At 41.7% G+C, this 22871-nt stretch overlaps 1 protein-coding gene and 1 long non-coding RNA gene across 5 annotated transcripts in view; one reads left to right on the top strand and one right to left on the bottom strand.

Moving 5' to 3' along the window:
• Cd34 (CD34 molecule) lies at positions 1 to 22871 on the top strand. 2 transcript variants are annotated; one of them, XM_059280323.1, is made up of 8 exons: positions 1 to 281; positions 9409 to 9576; positions 10214 to 10476; positions 11891 to 11971; positions 19907 to 20063; positions 20279 to 20331; positions 20533 to 20697; positions 21254 to 21518. In XM_059280323.1, exons 1-8 carry the CDS (start codon positions 203 to 205, stop codon positions 21266 to 21268), a joined length of 981 nt encoding a protein of 326 aa, XP_059136306.1. In that variant the 5' UTR covers positions 1 to 202; the 3' UTR covers positions 21269 to 21518. The 2 variants fall into 2 exon arrangements, with proteins under 2 accessions (XP_059136306.1, XP_059136305.1); XM_059280322.1 differs by having other exon boundaries at positions 4 to 281; positions 21401 to 22871.
• Positions 6963 to 22871, bottom strand: part of LOC131925065 (uncharacterized) — a 50965-nt gene continuing 35056 nt past the window's right edge. For 2 of the 3 annotated variants that reach the window (XR_009383135.1, XR_009383137.1), the window contains 2 exons: positions 20613 to 20704; positions 17226 to 17894 (listed from right to left, as the gene is read on the bottom strand). This is a non-coding gene — a long non-coding RNA (uncharacterized LOC131925065). Of the gene's footprint in view, positions 7136 to 17225; positions 17895 to 20612; positions 20705 to 22871 lie in introns of those variants that run through there. The other variant, XR_009383136.1, reaches the window with a different exon arrangement.

Genomic DNA, 22871 nt, shown 5'->3' with positions numbered 1-22871 from the left:
GGAACTCACGTTGGCAGCAGCCAAAGAAAGGGGCCGGCTCCGCCAAGACACAACAGGGAGGGGATAAGCCAGCATCCCCCACCCTCTCCGGACAGGGAACAGGGGAGGAGAGCTAGTATCCCCCACCCCTGCGCAGGGCGGAGGAGCGCGTCCCGCGCCCGGCGCCTCCTGCACCGACGCATCTCCGGAGCAGTGCGCGAGAATGCAGGTCCACAGGGACGCGCACACGGGGCTCCTGCTGCCGTGGGGATGGGTGGCTCTCTGCCTGATGAGTCTGCTGCGTGAGTATTAACCGCTGAGGGCCAGGCTATGGGTGGGGAGGAGGGAAGACCCCCGCTGTTGACCTCACCTGGGAGTCCTTTGCTGGAGCTAGGTGTGAGCTTACTCTGATAATGCTGGGAGATGCCTGCTCCTCATTGAGTGGCTGAAGGTGCAAAGCTCAAAGTTGGAGCTAGAATGCGGATGGAAGGAAGGAAAAGTTCTGTAACTGTCCTTGATTTAGAAAGCAAGGGCCCAGAGTGGGGCCCAGGGAAGGGTTCAGGCACCCTTTGTTCCAAGGACATGGACATAAAGAATTTATGAGGGTAGCCAATTCCAATGAGGGCCAGGAGACCCTCAAGGAGCACTGAGGGACGTAAGTGGAGGAGTTTGTAATAAAGAACAAGCGGAGAAAAGGAAAATTTTTTAAATTTAAGATTAGAAAGCTAAACTGGAGTCGCCCCTGCAGACACCACGCAGATGCTAGTGGGAAGGTGCTTTGATGTACACACCAAGTCCTTCTGCTCACCAGTCTTCATCCTGCACAAACCCTTACTCATTACTCTTTGGAATTTTCTTGCCCTGCTTTCCTTCAGATTCTAAAGCTAGTCGGCAGGCAAAGACACCTCCTGCTGCCCACACATACTCGTACTTATTAAGCTCTTCCTCTTTGGTTGGCAAAAAAAAAAAAAAAAAAAAAAAAAAAAAATTAGTATTCACTCATTCTATAGCAAATTATATTGCATTGGAGGGTGCTGTTCATCCCACCTCATGTTCTTAGAAGTTTTCAATGTTGGGGTTTATTCATTTTGCTTCTAGCCCCTTGGGGCTCCTAAATCCCCATCGTATATCTTAAAGGTCACTCACCACGGCTCCGCAGAGTGACCTGGATCTGCCCACAAGGCCTCTTTGTCCCCAATCTCTTGTACTATTGTCTTTGGGTCCACCTCAAAGAGAGCTGGCTGAAGAGAAGTTGAATTAGGTTCTGGATTCACCTGATTGACAGCTCTGGACATACCCTTTTAGATGGAGTAAAACTTGCTGAAGACTGAAATGCCCAGAATAGTGCTATACTGTGCCTTCATAACACAGGAGGATGACCATGGGCTGGAGTTCTCATTAGATGCTCTCTTGGTTACTCAGCTCAGCAGTGATCCAAGCTGGGGTGGAGTGCTGCCTTTTATTTCCTCAGCTGGCCAGTGTCAACCATGTCTTGAGCTGAAGGAAGGGGTGGCAGTGAAGAGCATAAAAACCTCTGCAAACCTTGGACAAATACGCTGAGGATATCAGTGTCTCAGCTTTGGGGTAAAGGGCAGGGCAGGGGCCACCATTTCCAACCCAGCCAGACTTCATGGGCCAGTCAAGGCTTTGTACTTTTCCAAGAACTTCCTAGGGTTTGTGTTGAAGTTCTTTTGTTTGTCAATACTGTTGTTTTCTGTCCTGGGATACATTGTGGAATAAATTAAACCAATGACTGTATGTAATTTAAAATACCCACAGTGGACAACAGCAAAAATTCAGTGCTGCTATTACTGGAAAATTTGGTTTTGAATGGGAATTCATTCTGAAGAGATAGATTTCCTTTGTCCTTGAGAGAAGCTAGTATAAACACCTACTAGCCAACCACAAGTGCCACTTTTCAGGGGCAAGAGAGATAAGTGACCAGAGTCTAGGTTATGGCTGGGGACTACCAATCAACACTTTCATGCACCAGCTGAACTAGAAGCCTTTAAGGTAACTAAGGACCCTTTTCACCTGGGTATCCTTCCTTAAGGCCTGTGTTACCCCTTACCCCAACAACCTGGGTATCCTTCCCTAAGGCCTGTGTTACCCCTTTCCCCAACACTACCTTCAGTTCCTATTCACATTCCTTTTCTTCCTTTGGATCCTTTGAGTCTGCTGACCCCACACCTATATCCTGCCTGGGGCTACATGTAAAAGGGGGTGGGGGAGGGAAAAAACTTTTATCAGATATTTTCCAGAAGGGAAAGGCCTTCACCCTTTGCTCCCTGCTACATGGTGAGAAGGAGTAAGAGTTTAGGGGCTGCTGAGTAATTCAGTGATCTGAGTGCTCCCCTTTGGAGGGCCAAACCAGGCTTCACAACCTTTGCAAATACACTTTTTCATCTTGGGCATTCCTGTCTGGCTGATAAGCAGGCAAGGGCCTAGGCCTCTTTCTCTTATCCCTTTGGCCCCACCCCTTGGGCCTGTTCATTGAGTTGCCCTTATTGCTTTTCTTTCCTGAGTGGTCTTTGTCTCCAAAAGCCCTAGGCAAGAAGTGCCAAACTGCAGCAGATAAAGTTAGCCACAGAGTCCTAGAAAAACAAGCAAAAAAGAGCAGGCTCCACTGTCGGTGATCTGCCTGATTCTCTCTGACTTTGTGCTTGAGGACCTGGGCTTACTCTCAGGGTTCCCCAGCTCCAGGCTCCAATACTTGGACTTCCCTCTCTCATTGACTTTGGTTCATCTAACTAAATGTCCTGTAATGTGGCAAACTAAAAATGGGAAGGCATGGAAAAAACACAAATTTGTCTCTAAAAGAAATGTTCACAGTGGCCATGGTAGAATTTACATATTTTGAGGGGGGGGGGCTTTGACATTTCTAATGATAATATTTTCTTATGTTGGCTAAGAAATAAAAGCAGACTGTCTTTAAATTTGCTCTCGGGGTCCTGGCTGTACTATAGGGAGAATGGTACATGCGTCTTGGGGTGGAGTGGGGTAGCGATCCAAACAAACTGGGAGGCCTGGCAAGGTACACTTCCCTGGACCTACATTTGGGAAAGGCAGAGAATGAATCATTTCCCTAATGATGCAAAGGAAAAGGCCTCCTGGCTTAACTGGGAAGTCTGCTACTTCCTGGAGTGGAAAATAAAAGTGAGCCTCTTAGAGAAGTGGTATCCCTAGGTAGTTTGCTCCATTGCTTAAAAAAATGTGTACATAGGTCTTTGGGTAAGAAATCTTAGAACCCTAGACAAGCTCTGAATGTCCAAAGGCAGGCAGGAGGCAGGGTGGCCTAGTGGGAAGTAGAGTCTTGTGTTGGGGTGGTCTAAGAGAAAAAAGGCAGAAGGACTCGAGAGCCCAAGGTGAGCGCAAAGGTGAGTTTCTGCAGAGTTGGAGGACTTATAGGAGATTTCTTACAGAATAGCTTCATTAGCACAGCATTGACTTAACATTTCAAGGTTGTGCCACTATCTCTTCTGACTGCTCTATAATTTATTCCATGCTTTCAAACCTCTGGCAAAAACTGCCCAAGTAGACCAAGTTTGCCGGAGAAGGACTCAGAGAGACTAAGGAAATGGTTCTTGCCTGGCTGACCTGTAGAAGTGACAGTAGTGATCAGAGCAAGGCACTGAGCTGGCACCCAGGAGTGAGTGGCACCAGAAAAGTGAAAGAAAGGCAAGTGGGAGAAACATAGGCCTCTTGGGGATCCAGAGAAGTGGAAGGATGAAGACAAGCTACTTGACAATAATGGGGAAATCGCAATGTAGTGTGGATGCTCATGCCAGTTCATGCTGACACCTCTGCCTTGCCTCTGAAGCTGAGGAAAGCTTCTGTCAAGCCCTTTGTTCTAGTCCAACAATGGCTCAGACTCAGGGTGCATGGCAGGTGTGAAGGGACCCTAATAAGATTTTCTGAATATTCACTTACCTACTAATGAGCTCATCCCATTAAAGCTATCTGCATTAAGTTCGTTTCCTGTATCGCTGTGAAATTAGCCTTTCTCTGACTTAAAATCATTGTCCTATTTCTGTTCTTTGGATTGTCCCAGGATGAATCCAGTCTTCATGAAAATCCCTAAAGACCTGTCTAGTCAGCCCCTCTCCTAGAGAGATTTGTGTAAATCACAGAGCTGCTAAGGCCTAAGGGTGGAAAAGAATCAAATGATCCCTTATTTTGTATTTTTTTCAAGACTTAGTGAGATCCTTTGCATGTCCTTTGTGCTTAGGGAAAAACGCATATACTATGAAAGTGAAATTAGTCTACAAGAGGGTTATTTACAAACTTTTCCTATGAAGGGCAAAATAGAAAGCATCTGGATGTAGCTTCTGATGCATACGACACTTTGTCTTACTTTATGACACTTGAAAATGTAGATGACGTGCTTGACTGACTGGCTGACCACCTGCTATCAACCCCAATGCAGAATTTGTCCTAGGAGCCATAGTTTGCCAACTCCTGATCTGAGTGAAATCAGGTCTTTAGCAATGTGACTTGGATTGTAGAATTTTCCTCATTATATGGAGAAACTGGATGTCTTTAGCACAGTCACTCCCTAATTTAATAAATTTCCTCTTTATACAGAGCATTAGGGGTAAAAGTGCTTGCCATGCAAGTTTGAAGACCTGCGTTTGATCCCCAGAACCCAGATAATAGGAGAGAAATGACTGCAAGTTGTCCTCTGACCTCTGCGTGTGCTGTGGTATATCCTTGCCTGCCCTCACACCTCCCTCTCTTTCCCTTCCTCTCTCCCTCCCTCTCTCCCTCTCTCTCTCTCTCTCTAACACACACAATAATAATCATGATAAATAATAATAAACCATAGAGCATCAGAATAAGACTAGAAAGGTGTAGGTGGTGTGAGCAGTACAGCTCAACCCAGTTGCTTATCCTAACGCCCCAGGATCTGCCAAGCATCCTGAGTAAAACACACATATGTAAAAAAAGGTCTTGACATTCAAGAAATTTATAACTTAAGTGAGGTGACAGTTAAACCTCTCCTGAGGAAGCAACTTGTGTGACTTTATGCCAGATGAGTGATAGAGATAAGTACTGATCTGGAAAAGCAGAAGGAAGGGCCTTTTCATGATAGTCATGGACCAGACAGTCTGGCTGCTTTGTATTTCCTTACCTTCTTTGTTTCTCAGAACAACCACAGGCAGGGCCTGCTTTGATCCCATTTTACTGGAGAAGTTTGAAAGTTGCAATGGCCACGGAGCCACACAGCTAGAACACAGGAGAGAAGCCCCTACAGCATCTATCTGCAAGGCATGGCCTCTTTGTCTCTGGGTAGTTCTGCCTTCAAATCAGTGGTTCAATGGCTCACCTCTTAGGGAGTGACTTTACCTCAGATATATCCAGAAAGGCTGGACATCTAGGGGCTGGCTGAGGATGTGATCAGAAAACAGCATCAGAAAAAAACTAAAACTAGCTTGGTGTGGTGGTATACACCAGCAATCTCAGCACTCAGAAGTCAAAGGCAGAGAGAGCAGGAGTTCAATGCTGTCCTTAGCTAAAGTGAGTTATATAAAGTGTGATTTAGCCTGGGCTATATGACACCCTATCTAAAACAAACAAACACACAAACACCCCCCCAAACTCTAAAACTAAGGATATCTGAAAAAATTAGACCAAGAATGTATGGAAACTTGGTTATTTGGGTAATAACTTATTGAATATCTTAGAATATGTTACCTTTTTACAAAAACTGAATCTCCAGTTTACTAATGTTAAGTAGAATTTTTTTTAAACGTATTGCACATGCCTCTGATTCTTCATAATATCCCCTACCCTAAAGACTTTTAGCTTTTGTGACTCAAATGGATTATGAAAATAAGGTAGTTTTGTTGCAGTCAATGGCATGATTAATACATATCAAGGTGTTTATTTCTGTTTAATGTGATTATAAATGACTCCAGACCAGTATGGGTTGGTACTTAGGTCTGATTTTAATTTAGAAATTTCAGTTTCTTAGTTTTCAGCTCTTGCATCTCCCTATTTGTTTCTAATTTTCATCTTTGACTGGAATATCAAGATTGCCAGGCTTATTATACTGTATGTGAAAATAATTGCCTCTAAGTAAGTACCTGTAAGGCCACTGTGTGAATTTCACTATACAAATTTTTTCCGTTACATCTGTAGGTGTCTTAAGATTCTTATTTAATAACTTCCCAATAGAGCTTATCTCCTGTCTTGCTCTAGGTTTATTGAATAAATTGATAGAAGCTGGAAAGATGACTTAGTGGTTAAGAGTACTCGCTGTTATTGCAGAGGATGCAGGTTTGGTTCCCAGCACTCACTGGTAGCCTACAACATCTGTAACTTAAGTTCCAGGGCATCCGACCCTTTTCTTCTGGTCCCCTTGGGCATACATGTGATATACATACATATCTATGAGAATAACTAATCAAGTAGAGTCTTTGAGGTGGCACAGGACAGACTAGGAACTAAATTCAGGAACAGTGTTTTACTTAGTTCGGAGTTATACTATCTTTGCTGAGGGATGAGAGAAGAGCTCTTCCTCATGTCTGTGTGTAATGAAAGAAAGGTTTCCTTAGTTTTTCAGCATCTGAAATGCTTTCAGTGAGTGTAGGCTGCTGTTATGCCTTTCTAGAATGGGAATCAGAAGTTCAGAGAAAGAAGGCCAGTGTTTGATGGTTTAAGGTAGTGGATATATGTAGAAAGAGAGAACAAAGAGACACATTGCAAGTCTTAGTACAGCCTTCCTTCGTGACATGCTAGTTCTGCAAAAGAGCGTTGGAGGCTGAGGCCCAGAGATGCACTCACAGAAGTATCTGTGATGTAGTGTGTAAGTCAGGAGCAGCTCCTGACCTATGGCCATGGCATCCCCTCACCTATGCTAGTTCTTACGTAGCCCTTCACTTAGCCTTGTCTTCTGCCCCTTTTCTTTGTCCTGTTCTATAACCTCACAAGCTTTGCTGCTTACCCTAGGTTTGCAGCTATACATCTGAGGTTGGGTCCTCTTTTCATTTTCAAACTGTCCAAAGAGTTGGGGGGGGGGGGGTGGTGGAGATGAGACTGCTACAGCTGGACCACATCCCCAGTGGGTCCATAGCTGGCTTGGATCCGGAGTTGATTCACTATTCTGGAACAGGCACCTCTGTCTTCAGAACTAGCAGCAGGTCTCTCTTCACATCTGGAAAAGTTCAAAAATGTTTGTCTAGATGAAGGAGGCCCCTTGCGGGAGGGGTTCAAAAGCATGACATCATCTCAGCCAGGCCCAGCTTCCTTTGGAGAAAGAGAAGGTCTGGGCCAACATAGACCAGATGGGATTCCCAGGAATTGACGTGTTTGAGTAGAGCAAAGAGGGTGTGGGCAGAAAAAAGTGTTTCAAGGGGGAATTCAAAGGATATCTTAGAATGGTACATTGAGAGTATGATTCCTTTAATTCAATATCTGAATGCTACCACCACTTGACCCTACAATGAATTCATGTCTTAGGGTCAGGTTGGTGGGACCCTATCTTAAGAAGGAAGTAGCTTAGGTTGGCTTCTGTATCTAAACTACACACGTCCTGTTGTCTGCAAAGGCTTTGAGGCTGTATCCAGATCCTTAACAACTACCAGAATCAGCAAGACCCATGTCCTTTGCTGATTGACCACATGATCTATATTCTTTCCCTGGTCAACTACTAGGTGACATAGGGTTTTCATTTCTGGAATGAAGATGGTAATATCACTTCTTTCCCTATTTACCTGGTACATAATAAGACATGATTCCTGTGCTCAATATTAATACAGTCTGCTTGTTACAGGTTAGGAAGAAGGTAGAGGTGGGAGTTGAGACCATGACTAGCACCTTATGGAAAACATTCTTGGCCTTGGGTTGACTAGAAGCTAAAAGTCTGACTTTCCTCTTGATTCTGATGACAATAGCAATCAGTCTACATTGTTGTTGACCTTGGAAAATGGAAAAAATATAGAGCTAGATTTCAATCAGGAAAATTTAGAGATGCACTTCAGGGTGTGCTGGAAACCTTAGGAACTTTCCTTGCAGATGATATTACAGTTGTGAACTATGGAGCCTGTTCACATTGGTAGCTGAGGCCAACTTATAAACTAAACAGCTTCGTCCTCATACCTTAATCATATACCTTCTCAGTCACTAAGAAAGCTAACTTTGAATTTGGAACTTTTTGGAATTCAGTCTTTATGAGGCTGATCAGGATAAGATAGGCCTTGGCCCTAGCTTACTTCCCTTCTTCCTATCCACAACTCTGGCTCCAGATCACTTCTCTTACTTTCTTCCTTCACATGACTCAGGATCATGGTATGAAGAGTCTTGCATGTACACATAGGATACTAGTATACCCATATGCTAACCCTTCTCTCCTCAACTGGTCATTCCTGGACCTTGGGGGTACACAGTGTGGTGCTACAGTTCACCTCTAGAAGGATGAGCCATCATAGGTTAATACTGATCTGGATGCGAACAAAGAGCCAATTTAGCAAGGTGTATAAAGAATTGTAGTCTCCAAATTGTCATCTAGAAGGGAGGGCCATCCTGGTTGGCCCATATAGGAGGTAGAACATGCTTTGGGACCCATAAGATACAAGGTCAAGGTTCTCTTTCCTGAACCTAAGGAAATATAGAATAATGGGGGCAAGAGCATTCACAAGGTATTCAGAAAATGTATACATCAAGAATCATTCTACCTTAGTAATTTGATTTTTCTGACAACTCTGTAAAAATAGACAAACTACCTGTATTTAGGGATTATTAAACTGAGGTACACATGAATGAAAATATATGGTCCTGGTAAAGCCAGATAAGGCTCTGTGTCTTCCTTCTATGAGACAGGATGGGAAACCAGGCCTTAGTTCTCTAGTCCCATCAAGAGTTTCAGCTTAGAACCTCCTGAAAGTCTCCAGGTTGCTCACTGCAGTTCCTCATTTAAAAGAAACAGTGAATTCTAAGGTCCTGAACTTTGAAAAAGCAAGACTGAGAATGAAAAAATTATTTAAGGGGATTTTCATAGAAAAAGTATGAATCTAGATTATTTTCAATAATTAGTGTATTGGATAGAGGTTGACCAAAAAAAGAGAAGTGTGTAATAAAAGGGAACTAGGAACATAGCCTCTCTCATATTTTCAATCCTTGTAATGTTTACATAGGTAAAATCTTGGTATTTTGCTAAATACATTACAAACATTGTGTTTTTACAGTTTTTAATTATTTGTGACATTTCTATGTTTTATAAATGTTTCATATATTTCCTTATGGAAAACCTAGTATAGAAAACTAGTCTGATGTCCAGGAGTATATTATTAATGTCTCCTCATTGTCAGGGGCAGCAGCAATCTTCAGGCAGATTCACCTTAAGTCAAGAAGATGAATCAGGTGTTGTCATGAGGCTCCAAGGTCAGGTTCTGACTTTTCCTTATTTCCCTGTAACCTCTGGGCTCACAGATCTAAACAACTTGACTTATGTTGCGACGGAGACTACTGCCCCAGGAATATCTCCATCAGTTCCTACAAATGAGTCCAGTGAGAAAACCACCATACCTAACATCCTTGGAAGTACCAGCTCCTACTTGTTTCCTCAGGGCAGCAATGAGACCACATCAGCCATCTCAGGTAATCAGCTAGTAGAGTCTGTTCCCCCATCACAGATGGGGTCACAGAAACCAATGCTTCATGCAAGAGTACTCTTAAATAAGTTCTAAATGGCTTTCTCTATGCTGGCAACATTTGTAGGCCATATATGACAAGTGGGTCCTGAACAGGACTGATTCTTGTATTTATGCTAAGTTCAGCTGGTAAAAGAAAGGATCAGATTGGATTCCATTGATGGATGTCTCTGTTCTCCTCTAAGTGATGGAAGATGGGTCTGGGTTCAAACTATAGGTCTTTCACTTCTGTAGGGTAGAATCATTTTCGATTTCAGAATTGGCGGGTACCTTGATACATTCTAGATCATGCATGTCCAGTCTGATACCTGAAGGCCTCATGCATCTCAGGTTAGCTATGAATGAGGTCCAACATATTTGTAAACGACAACATGTTACAATGTTAAAAGGTTGGAAACCCTTGTTTTATATTATAGCTATGGTTCCAACAGCTGGCTTGAAATGAATTGGGTCAGGGTTAAGATATGAAGTAACTGTCACCTCACCAAATTCCTGTTTCTGTGCAGAAATCACAAAGTGAGATTGTGTGTTTCTGAGTGTATTGTGCAGCTACATACACACACTTGTGTTTTGGTGTATTCCAGAGACAATGATCAACTTTACCGCTACCACTGGAAATACTTCAGGCTCTGGAACCACACAAGCTTTTGTGCAATCACAGACGTCCCCAGCCGTCACCCTGCCTACCAATTCAGACAATGCTTCCACTTCAGAGATGACCTGGGAGCCCAGTGTGCCATCTGTAAATGTTTCTGATTACTCACCTAATAATATCAGTTTTGAGATGACATCAACCACTGAACCATATGCATACACATCATCTTCTATTGCCCCAATTACAATCAAGGTGGGTGAGTTGGGCCCAAAATGGCAGATTATGCCTCACTCCCTATCCCTCTGCTCATATCAGTCAATGAGATTTGGTTCATCTTGAAATCAACATGAAATCTTAGAATATGTACTTTATGTATTACTAGAAAGGCTAGACAGGAAGAAGAAAAGGAGAAGAGGGTTCACAGTCCAGTGAGAAGTCTGATCTGATCTTTGGATTTTGCATTTTGGGGAGATTCTCAGAGATCCTTCTAGTTCTCTGGTTCTTCAGAGGCACCATTTCTTTTGGGGAATATTTAGATCTGTCTCCCTGTATACTGGGGTTTCCTTCCCTAAAATGTGTAGGGCAAAGTGTTTCTAACATGGGAGAGCTTACAGAATGGCAGTAGGTCATCTGCAGAGGTGAGAACTGGACACATAGGGATTTGACCTTCTTGGCCTTGAGCCTGTGGCAGTCAGTAGTTTTCAGCCTGAAGGAAGGGCAGGAATATGAAGGTCTAAAGGACAGCCATGAGGGGCCTATTGTTCATTTGTTTGTTTGTTTTTAAAGAGGTAGTAGAGACTCCTCAGGGCTAGGAGGAAAACAGGTGTCACCAACAGCTCTCTGACTACCCCATTGTCTGTGTAACTGACTGAAGGAAAAACAAAAACAAAAAAACAAAATAGTTTTCTCTTTTCTCCTTAAGCATCACCCAAGCCAGGTTTCCCACAATTCCCAATAGCATCTTGCTATAAGCCATGATAGTAACAAAAGGCTTTATTCTCTCTTTTGGAAAGTTTATGAGATGGGAGCAAACAATGTAACTACACTGAGTACCCTTAATCTGAAAATCTTGGGTTCAGGTTTTTTATTTTGGAATATTTAATTTGATTTTAGAATATATAACATGAGATCTTGAAGATAAGAACCAAGTCAAAACATAGAGCTCATCTGTGTTTCATATATACCATATGCACATAATTTAAAGGTCATTTTATATCACATTTTTCAATAATTTTATGTACTCAAAAGTTTGTAGTGTGTATTTCCCACTTGCAACATCACATTAGAAAATTTTAGATTTTCAAACATTTTATATTCTGAACTTTTGGATTAAGGGTGCTCAATTTTTACTGCAAATCTCACTGGGCATTTCTGAAATCACAGCAAACAAAAGGCTAAAGCAGGACAATTATGAGTGGAGGCCAGCCCAGGTTACATAGCTACATAGTGAATTCTGGTCCAGCCTGAGTTATAGAGTAAGACTTTGTCTAAAAAAAAAAAAGCAAAAAAAGTAGCTAAATAAATGTAAATCCCTAGGCCTTTGAGAACTTTTAAATTTCCTTTTTCCTAAACTTTTTAAGAGAGTACCTTGCCATGAAAGAGGTGTGTGGGGGGGAATGAGGGGCAAGGGTACTTGCATATTTACTTTGTCTTTATTTTAATGTAGGGAGAAATTAAATGTTCAGGAATCCGCGAAGTGAGGTTGGCCCAGGGCATCTGCCTGGAACTAAGTGAAGCAGCTAGCTGTGTAAGTCCACCTTGACCCTATTCCTCCCATACCCACCCCAAACCCTCTGAACACCTGAAGCCGTCTTGGATTGGCCTTACTTGAGTAAGTTGTTTGGGAGCTTAGCAGAGTCAGACTATTTCTAATATTAATCCTTGGATTTGAACAAAAAGAGGCCACATCTAGTGAGCATAAAAGGCAAAACCAATTTTAAATAAATTTTGTTGTTTGATGTCAGATTTTAGCTTGTTTTTATGTTAAGAAAGTCCTTGTCATTGCCCAGATATTAACCAGCCAACTAAAATTCAAATGATTTTATTATTCACATGTAATTCTTTAATGTACACTGAATTTATTCTGGTGTTTATATTGTTTTTATATGACTTGGTAATATACTTCAGAGATACTTTCTTTGTTCATGTTGATTATACTTTTGTCCATTTCAAATTTGTTGTGCTTTTACATTACAGTGCTTTTAATATCCAGCAAGCCAGATCTTTCCTAATTATACCATAAAAGTGTGATTTTTCAACTCTATTTTTTAGAAAATCTTTGGAGATACCTGTCAAGATTCTGTCCCCCTCACCCCCCAAAAGTCATACAAATTTGATTAGGAACTTGCTGAAATCTTTTTGTTTTTCCTAGTCTTATTTTGTATCTTTCATCATCTTTTTTTTTTAATTTAAAATGTTTCCATATTGGTTTCCACTACCCTCCACAACAAATATATATATTTTCTTTTGGATAAGGATGGAACCCAAGTCGGTGTACATGCTAGGCAAGTATTTCATTGCTGAGGCATATCCCCAACATTTTTCACTGTAAGTTTGATGGATTTTTAGCAAGGATATCCTAACATATATTCTAACTTACTATTGCTTAGATATTAGAAAATAATTGGAGTTTGAATATTATCTTCAATTTGTGTCTTTCTTGAATCTGCTAATTAATTTTTCCTTTTTAAAATGAACTACAAATTATCTGCTATGATGTGTTATTTTTCTCATTCTTTTTAGTAGTAATGATTCTTATTTCAGTTTCTTGTCATACTGCATTGGTTAGAGTGTATATGGCATGGTGTAAATTTTTGTGTGTTACAGTAAATCCTGTTTCCTAGCAGTAACAAGGCCCTGGAGTAAGGATGGAGGTGAAGGGAAAAGTGCTGTTTTCTTTTATAGTAAAATATTTTCTTATGGGAATGCAGTGAAGGGAACCTTGTAGGTAACAGCTGATATGGTTTGGACAGACTTTAGGCTGTAGAGACATGTCTTACTTATTTTGGCTACTCAAATGACTGGTTTCTTACTTACAGCTATCAGGTGGGTACCTCTGACTTACAAATCTTTTAAAACTACATATTAAAAGGACCATTTAACTTAGAGCATTTGAAAGTGGCAGATATCATAAAGACACAAGTTTGAAGAATGAAATAACTCAATTAAGTTTTCAAAAACATTTAGGATGAACATAATAGACAAAGTACAAGCAACAGTTAGTGTGTGTCTGATGCCAGTTTTTAACCTCACTAATTAAAGATAAAAATAAAATCATCCCATCTATTTAATTTTACCTATCATCCTGACGGAGTATTTTATCTATCTATCTATCTATCTATCTATCTATCTATCTATCTACCTATCTCTATAATCTATCTAGCTATCATTTATTTATTTATCCAATTTATTTATTTATTTATTTATTTATTTATTTATTTATTTATTTATTTAGAGCATCACACAGGTCTGTGCCAAAGTGCTTGCTCATTGTGCCCAGGGTTTAGAGACTACTGCAGAGCATTTTTCATATCAGTCTGCTGTTCTCAGTATCTAATTTAACTAGGGTCATTGTCTAAGACAAATGATTTTCCAGAAAGAGCTGCTCTTTCTACCTGTGGTCTATGCTGTTCGTCTGCTTCATTCCTGGCCAGAGAGCTCTTTGTGTGTCACTTTGAGATTGGTGGAGGATCTGTGATTAGCGTCTGGAAAGAGCAGCTGCCCCATGTGAGCCAACAATGAAGACTTCTACACTGTTCATAAAGACTACCACTGCAGAACACATGTGAAGTGCTGTCATCCTCTGTTCATCCAGTTCTTCCTCAGAACATTTCCTCCCAAGCCACAAGCAGCAGTGCCTCCTTGTGCTCCCTGGGGTAATTTTTCTTAGACAGCACTCCTGGATCCAGAATTTCTAGCCATGGCTCCCAATATTTTAAGACTCCCTTCCTTGAATCCTCTTAGCTGGATAGTCTAGTGCAGAGGTTGTAAGGGTACAGTCCCTTCTAGCTGCCATAGGTTGCATGTTTGCTTTGGTGTCAGAGGGTTTTGAAGTACTGGTTCTAGCAGTGCAGAGGTTCTCAACCTGTGGGGTGTGATCCCCCTGGGATCGAATGACCCTCTCACAGAAATTATGTAAGACCATCGGAAAACACAGATATTTACATTATGATTCAGAACAGTAGTAAAATTATAAAGTATGTTATGAAGCTATGAAGTAGCAAAGAAAATAATTTTATCATTGGGAGGTCACCACAACATGACTGTATTAAAGGGTCACAGCATTAGGAAGGTTGAGAACCACTGCACTAGTGGGAGACTTCAGGCCCTACCCACAGCCCAAATTAGGAACAGGAAGGATTTTCCCTATTAACACATCCTGCAGAACTCATTTGATACTGATACCTACCTGCATCTAGTACAAGTTTCAACAGAACTGTGTATGTGCCTCTCAGCCCTCCCAGCCCTCATTTTGCAAGTTACATGATGAGCAACCAAGGTGCTAGCTCTCCTTGTGTGGACCATTTAGATCTTTCTGTACAAACATTCTGTAACACTTAATTCCCCACTTACTCTAGTTCTGCTCTACATCCTTTACTTCTGAGCATCCTACACATGCTAAAGGATGGCAGAGCTGTTTTCAAGCCTGTTTCCATATCTCAGATCCCTTGTTAGTAGAGCATGTCTCCTCAGGTATAATTTCCATTCTCTCTGCTTCACTCTCTGCTTAATTTAGTATTTATAGTCATGATTCCCAAGGTCATTTCTAAAACGTAAGACAACTTTATTTTCTTGTATCGTAATCATTTGTGCAGGGGAATTCACCAACATTTTTAAACTGTGATAAAATACACAACATGAAAAGTACTACCATAACAATTTCTAAGTAAAACTGAGCAATGTTGAATACATTCACACTACACCTTGCTGTCAACATCTCCAGAATTCTGTGTACCTTCCTATGACCTCGTTCCTCATCCCCCCAGGAACTACTGCTCTCATTTCTGTCTCCATGAACGTGGTTATTCTAGGTACTGATATGAGTAGATTGTGACATAAATTCCTTCTATATTAAGACTGAATAATATTCCATTATGTGTGTGTCCTTCATTCTGTCTGTCCACTCATCCATTGGTAGACACTTGAGTTTTTCCACCTTTTGGCTATTGTGAATAAAATGGCTATGAACACTACTGTTGACATGTTTTTTGGCACCTTAATATAAATTCTTTGAGATAAATACCCAGCTGTAGAATTGTTAACTCATATGGTAATTTATTTTTGAATTTTAGAGGAACTACCATATTTTTGTTTGGTTTTGTTTCCATTCCTGGAGATTGAATCCAAACCTTTGCACATGCTGAGCAAGCTTTCTATCACTGAGCTACACTCCAGTCCCTCTCACTGGTTTTTTTTTTTTTTTTTTTTTTTTTTTATCGTGGCTGCACCATTTTACATTTCTGTCAACAGTATACAGGGCTCCAGTTCCCCCACATCCTTGTCAGCACTTGCTCTCCTACACGCTCTGGTTTTTAAATACACAGCCATCCTAATGCTCATGAATAATTATCTCATTATCTCATTGTAGTTTTGTTTACAGTTCCCTGGTGCTTAGTGATATTGAAAATCTTTTCATGTGCTCCTTGACCATTTGTGTATCTCTGGAGAAATATCAACTGAAGTTCTTTGTTGCAAATATAGCTTTTGGAACCAATTTATCTATTCAGTGCCATGTCTGTTATATGTACTATTTATATCCATACAACTTGAAAAGATGAAACTGTTTGGGTAGTTTTATTACCTTTTCTAAGTTTACTTCACATTTCCTCACTTACACATTAAACTAACTTCCTTTGAGGCAGGCTGTTTCCAACCCTCTGATCACACACAGTCTCTGCCTGCCTTCCTTGCCCTCTACCCAAACACTAAAGATCAGTTCCCTTACAGAAAACATCAGTTACTGATGAAGGACTAATAAGGAAGACTGTCTATTGAAAAGAAATATTTGGAGACAATCTAACTTCCTGCCCTTAGTTTATTGCCCATTTGTTGTCTGACTTGTAACAACAGTCCTTTAATTATTCCAGTCTCTTCAATGAAGATAGGGGCTTTGCCAATTTAATACAGCAAAGAATGTAAGATTACTTTGAAATAGGTGGCTGCAGGGTACCTTAGGTAGGGTTTTTTATTGTCATGATAAACACCATGACCAAAAGCAACTTGGGAAGAAAAGGGTTGGAAGTCAGGGCAGGAACTCAGGGCAGGAACTGACACAGAGACCATGGAAGAGTGCTGCTTACTGGTTCGCCTGCTTCTGCTTTCTCAGCCTGCTTTCCCCAGTCTAAGACCACCACCTGTCCAGGAGTGGTACTACCCACAATGGCTTGGGTATCATCCATATCAATCACTAGTTAAGAAAATACACTACAGATTTTCCTACAGATAAATCTTATGGAGTCATTTTCAATTAAAGGTCCCTCTTCCTAAATAACTTACAACTTGTGTCAAATTGACCAAAAAAAAAAAAAAAAAAAAAAATAGAAACAATGGGAGACAATTGATCCTAGAAACTCTAGAAACTTAGCATTGGGAAATACCTCAAAGACCCTTAGAAATGTGCCTGCCCCCTCCTCCCCACCCCAATACTTGATGTGCTTCTTTAGCATGGTCAGAGGCATCACAGAATTTGAGGATGCAACTCTAGAAAGGTTAGATGATATTATTTTTTTAAAAGGAACATGTAGGCACAGATGCAGTTACAAACTCTTGAATGTGATTCTCATGAACAACATGGTGAGGCTGTGGCTTCTTCCTTCCCACTCTCTCATGATGTTTGTCCCTTGGGGGAGGATGTTTATCCTGGACATCCGGAGAAGCATTGTGTTTTGTTCAGGATCCACCTGCTTCTTTTCAGCTCAAACACAATTAACTGAGGCTGGTAAATTTCAGAGTAGGAGGCTGATCACTGTTATTGCCTTGAATTTAATCCAAGAAAGTAACCATGCAGTGGAGAGACTCAAGGTAGAGGCCAACCAGTTGGGGTGTTGGGCCGAACAAGTCCTTGAGTTCTTTTGTTTATTTGGTACAATAAATGCATTCTGGTTTCAAAATTACATGGCATGCACCCTCACCCTCACCACACAGGCACGTAGGAGTCTAACAGTTTGGTCAGAGGGAAATGACAACAGTAAGATGAGCACAATTTGGATCTCTAGGTAATACATCAAGAACTGTGATTATTAGTAATAATAGTAATAGCTGCTGTTTTGTACCAATCAGAACCCTTATGTATTAAATATTTTTATACAACACTGTTGTGGTCACCATACACCCAGTTTAGAGCTGAGGAACTTGATGATGTTGCGCAGTTGATGATGACTTGAAAAGAGTCTAGAAAATTGGAGAGCAAGAATTTATGTCCAATTTGCCAAAGACAGGACTGGCTTCCTGGAAGACATGGAATTTGAGTTGAATCTTGCAGGACATGGAGCAAAACAGAGAAGATAGAGTCTTTCCATCTTCTTTTAGCTGTAGTGAGGCTGGACAGGCTGTCACACAACAGACTTGCTTCCATGCATTTCCCTACCAGCTTTACCTGAGCACATTGGGTTATTTCTGCTAACACAATAATTTTCTTATGGTAAACAGTCTTTATAACTCAGCTTCTTTATCTATAAAATGAAAAGAATAAAAGAATTACAGTACTTACTTTCTAGAATAGTGGGAGAGTCAAATGAATCAATATGTGAAAAGCACCTAAGACAGAGCATTGGCCATAGTAACTGGCATTTGTTTTATTTGTCATATATCTCTCTATATAGACAATAGTTTTGATCATATGGAATTAATTCATAGCTACTCCTCTTGTCTTCCATTTTATCCTCACATAGGGGAATCACACACACACACACACACACACACACACACACACACACACACATTTTCTTTTCTTTTCTTTTTTTTAAAAAAGATTTATTTATTTATTTTTATGTAGTGCTCTGTCTGCATATACTCCTGTGTGCCAGAAGAGGTCACCAGATCTCATTACAGGTGGTTGTGAGCCACCATGTGGTTTCTGGGATTGAACTGAGGACCTCTGGAAGAGCAGCCAGTGCTCTTAACCTCTGAGCCATCTCTCCAGCCCCCACACATGTTTTCTGACAGTACTTTACTATGTTATGTATTGTTATGATAGAATGGCTGAATATTGTCAGAGTGCAGCTTCTTAGCACTGGAGAATGGGGGAAGGTCCCATTTTGTTTGTCTACTTTAGATTCTGTGGGAGACCTGTCTCTTCTCCTCTTTCAGGAAACAAACATTTGAACTAAAGACTCACAAAGATTCCAGACTCATTGTGTGATGTCTCTCTCCTAACCTGAAAAGCATGGTACCAGGGAAGGTGCTTTGCCCAGATGGAAAGGTTGTAAGGCCAGCCATGTCCTGCTGGCCTCACTCATGCCCACTTATTTTCCTACTGCTTTCTGAAATCCCCCAGGGCCTACGGCCAATCTTGACTTTGTCTGATGTAGTCACAAAGGAGATTTTACTGCCTAAGATCTCAATAGAAGGAAAATACCTAGGCTCTTTTCCAATGGTGAAGACCTCTGGACTAAACCATGGGCAGTAGACCTGCCTCCAGACAGGAAACCTTCTCCAGAAGGCTCAGGTCTGATGGTAGTTACAAGCTCCAAGAGTTTTCTCCTAACAGGAATGTTGTCATGTCCATGAGGCATTTCCTCCTCTGACATCTGCCATCAAAACTGGGGAAAGTCTTGGTTTGGGTTGTCTAAGGGAGGCCACTGTGGTGGAAGGCTTTACAGTAAGTTCAGGGCAATGGGGGAGCCCATTCTGAAGGACATAGCCAGGGCCTCCAATTAGTGCTGTTCCTGAGATTCAGTTGCTAAAAATGATGGGGGTTTATCTTCTGAGTTCCTAAGTCCTGTGGACCAGTCAGCAACCTGAAGGAGGACATGGGAACTTCACTATGTCATTGAGAGCAGGGCTTGCTGACAGTCTTGGGACAGAAAGAGGGAAGAAGCACTGATGCACCTGTGTAGTCAATACTCATAGGCTTGTTCTCTACTCCTCACTTTTGTTGGCTTTTTTTTTTTAAGATTTATTTATTTATTTATTTATTTATTTATTTATTTATTTATTTATTATGTATACAGAAGAGGGTGGCAGGTCTCATTACAGATGGTTGTGAGCCACCATGTGGATGCTGGGAATTGATCTCAGGACCTCTGGAAGAGCAGTCAGTGCTCTTAACCTCTGAGACATCTCTTCAGCCCTTGCCTTTTTTTTTTTTTTTATCATTTAGAGCTGTTGTAACCTTGAAACATAGAATTTTTCTTAGTTATTAATTAGTACTAAACATTCACTATTGCATTGATACCATGTTTGTGGTGATTCTGAATTCAGTTTGAGCAGCATGCATATATAGGCAATTATTGAATAAGAAAATATTTCCTGTTTGTATGTACACATCTTATTTCTTTCTTACTATAGTTGTTGCACATAATTTAGCAGTGGTGTTTTAAGTTGGAATTCTAGAAAGAAGGATTTCTTGTGGAGGGCATAATAATGTGACTTGAGTCAGAATTCTTACCTTACTCTGGGTAAGGTTCAATGTTACTAGTAATTAAATCTCTTGCTTTTTCTTTTCTTTTTTCTGTCTTCCCAGGATGAATTTAAGAAGGAAAAAGGAGAGGGTCTAACCCAAATACTGTGTGGGAAGGAGGGGGCTGAGGCTGATACTGGTGCTAGTGTCTGCTCCTTGCTTCTAGCCCAGTCTGAGGTTAGGCCCGAGTGTTTGCTGATGGTCTTGGCCAATAGCACAGGTAAGGGCCACTTTGGGGGCTTGGGATTGACTAGGGCTGAAATTAAATGGGGTTCATGTTAGAAGATCCTAGTTGGAGCTCCTATACCTCAGCTTCAGAGACCACAGGTACTGGGAAGAAAGGTCTGGTTAAAAAGGCTCATTGGATAAAAGAGCTTCTAGGACAAGATGGGAGGACTAGCTTCTAGATTTAGCAACCCCTGTTTCTAATTCTAGAACTTTCCAGCAAACTCCAGCTTATGGAAAAGCACCAGTCTGACTTGAGAAAGGTATGTTCACAAGATGATGCATCTCAAGGGGAGCACTGGGTCAGGAGAGGAGATGGTGACCTCTTCAGGCATCCCCTTCTTTCCATCCTCTGACAGTCTGCATCAGGGAGTTGTACCCAGGGATATGGAGTGGTCTGGGCTTCTCACTAGAGCTTCTTTCTCACAAGTGACATGCTGCCATTTGTTTGTCTTTTCCTTAAGCTGGGGATCCAAAGCTTCAATAAACAAGATATTGGGAGCCACCAGAGCTATTCCCGAAAGACTTTGATTGCATTGGTCACCTCAGGAGTCCTGCTGGCCATCTTGGGTACTACTGGCTATTTCCTGATGAATCGTCGCAGTTGGAGTCCCACAGGAGAAAGGCTGGTCAGTTCTGGAGTAGGGGAAAAGAAATGAGGAAGATAATGAACTTCTGGGGAGGTCCATGGATATCATGAAAAAGAGAGAGAGAAATACCATAAAAAATATTTCTAGTATTTTTGAGATAGGGATATGCATGCATGAAGACATTGTATCTACAAAAGAGTAGGAATAAGACGCAGTAAATGGGGAGAAAGTTAAACTGAGGCAAGCCCACTTGCTAGTCATTGTCACAGCTGATGGTTTATGTCATCTATGTATTTTGTCCTGGATAGTTCAGCTGGATAAAAGAGAATAGGCTGCTAAACTGGACATGCTTATTTGTAAACACATTGAATGCCCTGTGGGTGCCATTTTGCTTACAAGCATGGAACATATGGAAGGAATATCTACTTTTGAAGTGTTCTGGATAGAGGGAGGGAAAAGGCTAAAGTTTGAGTCTTGCCAATGGCTGGTGTCTACTGGGGAGGCTCTTTTGTCCCTGAGATTGGTTTCTTATGGGGCTGGTTACTGAGCCACATTGACATGATGTGGTGCCTCTCCTCTGTCCTTTCTCCTCCAGGAGCTGGAACCTTGATGGCTGTTGGGAAGAAAAGAGCCTGCACATGTAGCTGTACCTGCCCCCTCTTCCTACTTCCTTTGTGCTCTCCTCACAGTACCTCACAACCCTACTTACCAGATAATGCTACTTTATTTCTACACTGTCCAGGGTGAAGACCCTTATTACACGGAGAATGGTGGAGGCCAGGGCTATAGCTCAGGACCTGGGGCCTCCCCTGAGACTCAGGGAAAGGCCAGTGTGACCCGAGGGGCTCAGGAGAACGGGACCGGCCAGGCCACCTCCAGAAACGGCCATTCAGCAAGACAACATGTGGTGGCTGACACAGAACTGTGACTTGGCTGGGTGGGCAAAACTGGGTGGTATCTGGGAAGTGGCAACTCTGCCTCTGACCTCATGCTGCCTCCAGCTCATGTCCTACCTTCTCACTTACATACACTTTAGAGACTGTTCCTAGGGCTCTTCACCTATGGGGAGGCAGATAAACTTACCTCTGAACATTCAGCTCCCTGAACCCAAATTCTGACCTTTGGGTCAAGTTGTGATGGGGAGAAGCCTCGGTCTAGAGGAGCTACCAAGGTTGGTGGCTATGTATCACTTGTCTTGGATCCTGTCTTCCTCTTCTCTTGCCTCTTTACAGAGGCTCTTGGGAAGACTAGCTTTTCTAAGCTACAACTTCCTCCCAGGAAACTTCACATTTTACTGTTTCTTCTTTCTGGTTTTTTTTTTCCCTACTGTAGGAAAACCAAGGTATTCACTGACATCTGCTCCCTTATAAGGATATAGCTAGAAAACAGTTCATTCCTTATAACTCTTCAAGACACTGTGGATTTAGTCACCAACTTCTCTCTTGGTCGCCTGTTCCTGAAAATCTGTCTACAGAGGCCACGACAACTTTCTATCTGAATCCTGGTACTGGGCTCCATGTTTTAAAGCAACAGCTCACTTGGTCTCTTGGAGTCACACAGGAATTCTCATTGGTTCAGTGTAGACAGGACAGTGGAACAAGACTTTGAACTGAGCCTCTGTTTTTTTGTTTTATTTTGTTGCTAGGGATTGATCCCAGGACTCCACACATATTAAGCAAGTGCTCTACCATTGAGCTGTATCCTCAGTCCTCCTCCTTCTTCTTATTTAGAGACAAGGTTTCATGTAGGTGACCAGGCTTGCCTTGAACTATGCAGTCTAGGCAGGCCTTAAACTCTTTGCTTTAGGCTTCCAAGTAGTTTGAATTACAGGCCTGAGCTACCAGGCTCAGTTGAGCTAAGCCTCCTGACCTGAGCTCTTCAGAAGAATCCTCTTGCTTTGAGGCCCCTAGTCTTCTCTAAAATCTATGACTTCCCCTGCCCTCTGACTCCTGGGGGAGCTGTGGCCTCAGTCCCCTGGTAGATTCCTTTCTGCCTGTGCCTTTCCTAGCCTAAACCCCTTCAAGATTACAAGCTTCCTCTCCTGGGGTTGACCCAGGACCCCTTCTCTTATTTTTTTCAGAGGGGAGAACAGGGATCCTGATTTCAATGAGGCTGGAAACAGAACTTTCCAGAGATGAGAGGATTGGGTGGATTTTTTTCTGAATAAACAGTGATGAGTGAGAATAATATAATTAAAGTGATGATGAAATCTG

The sequence above is a fragment of the Peromyscus eremicus genome, chromosome 15 (genome assembly GCF_949786415.1).
Source record: "Peromyscus eremicus chromosome 15, PerEre_H2_v1, whole genome shotgun sequence".
NCBI lineage: Eukaryota > Metazoa > Chordata > Mammalia > Rodentia > Cricetidae > Peromyscus > Peromyscus eremicus.
This window is presented reverse-complemented; position numbering and strand designations above follow the sequence as displayed.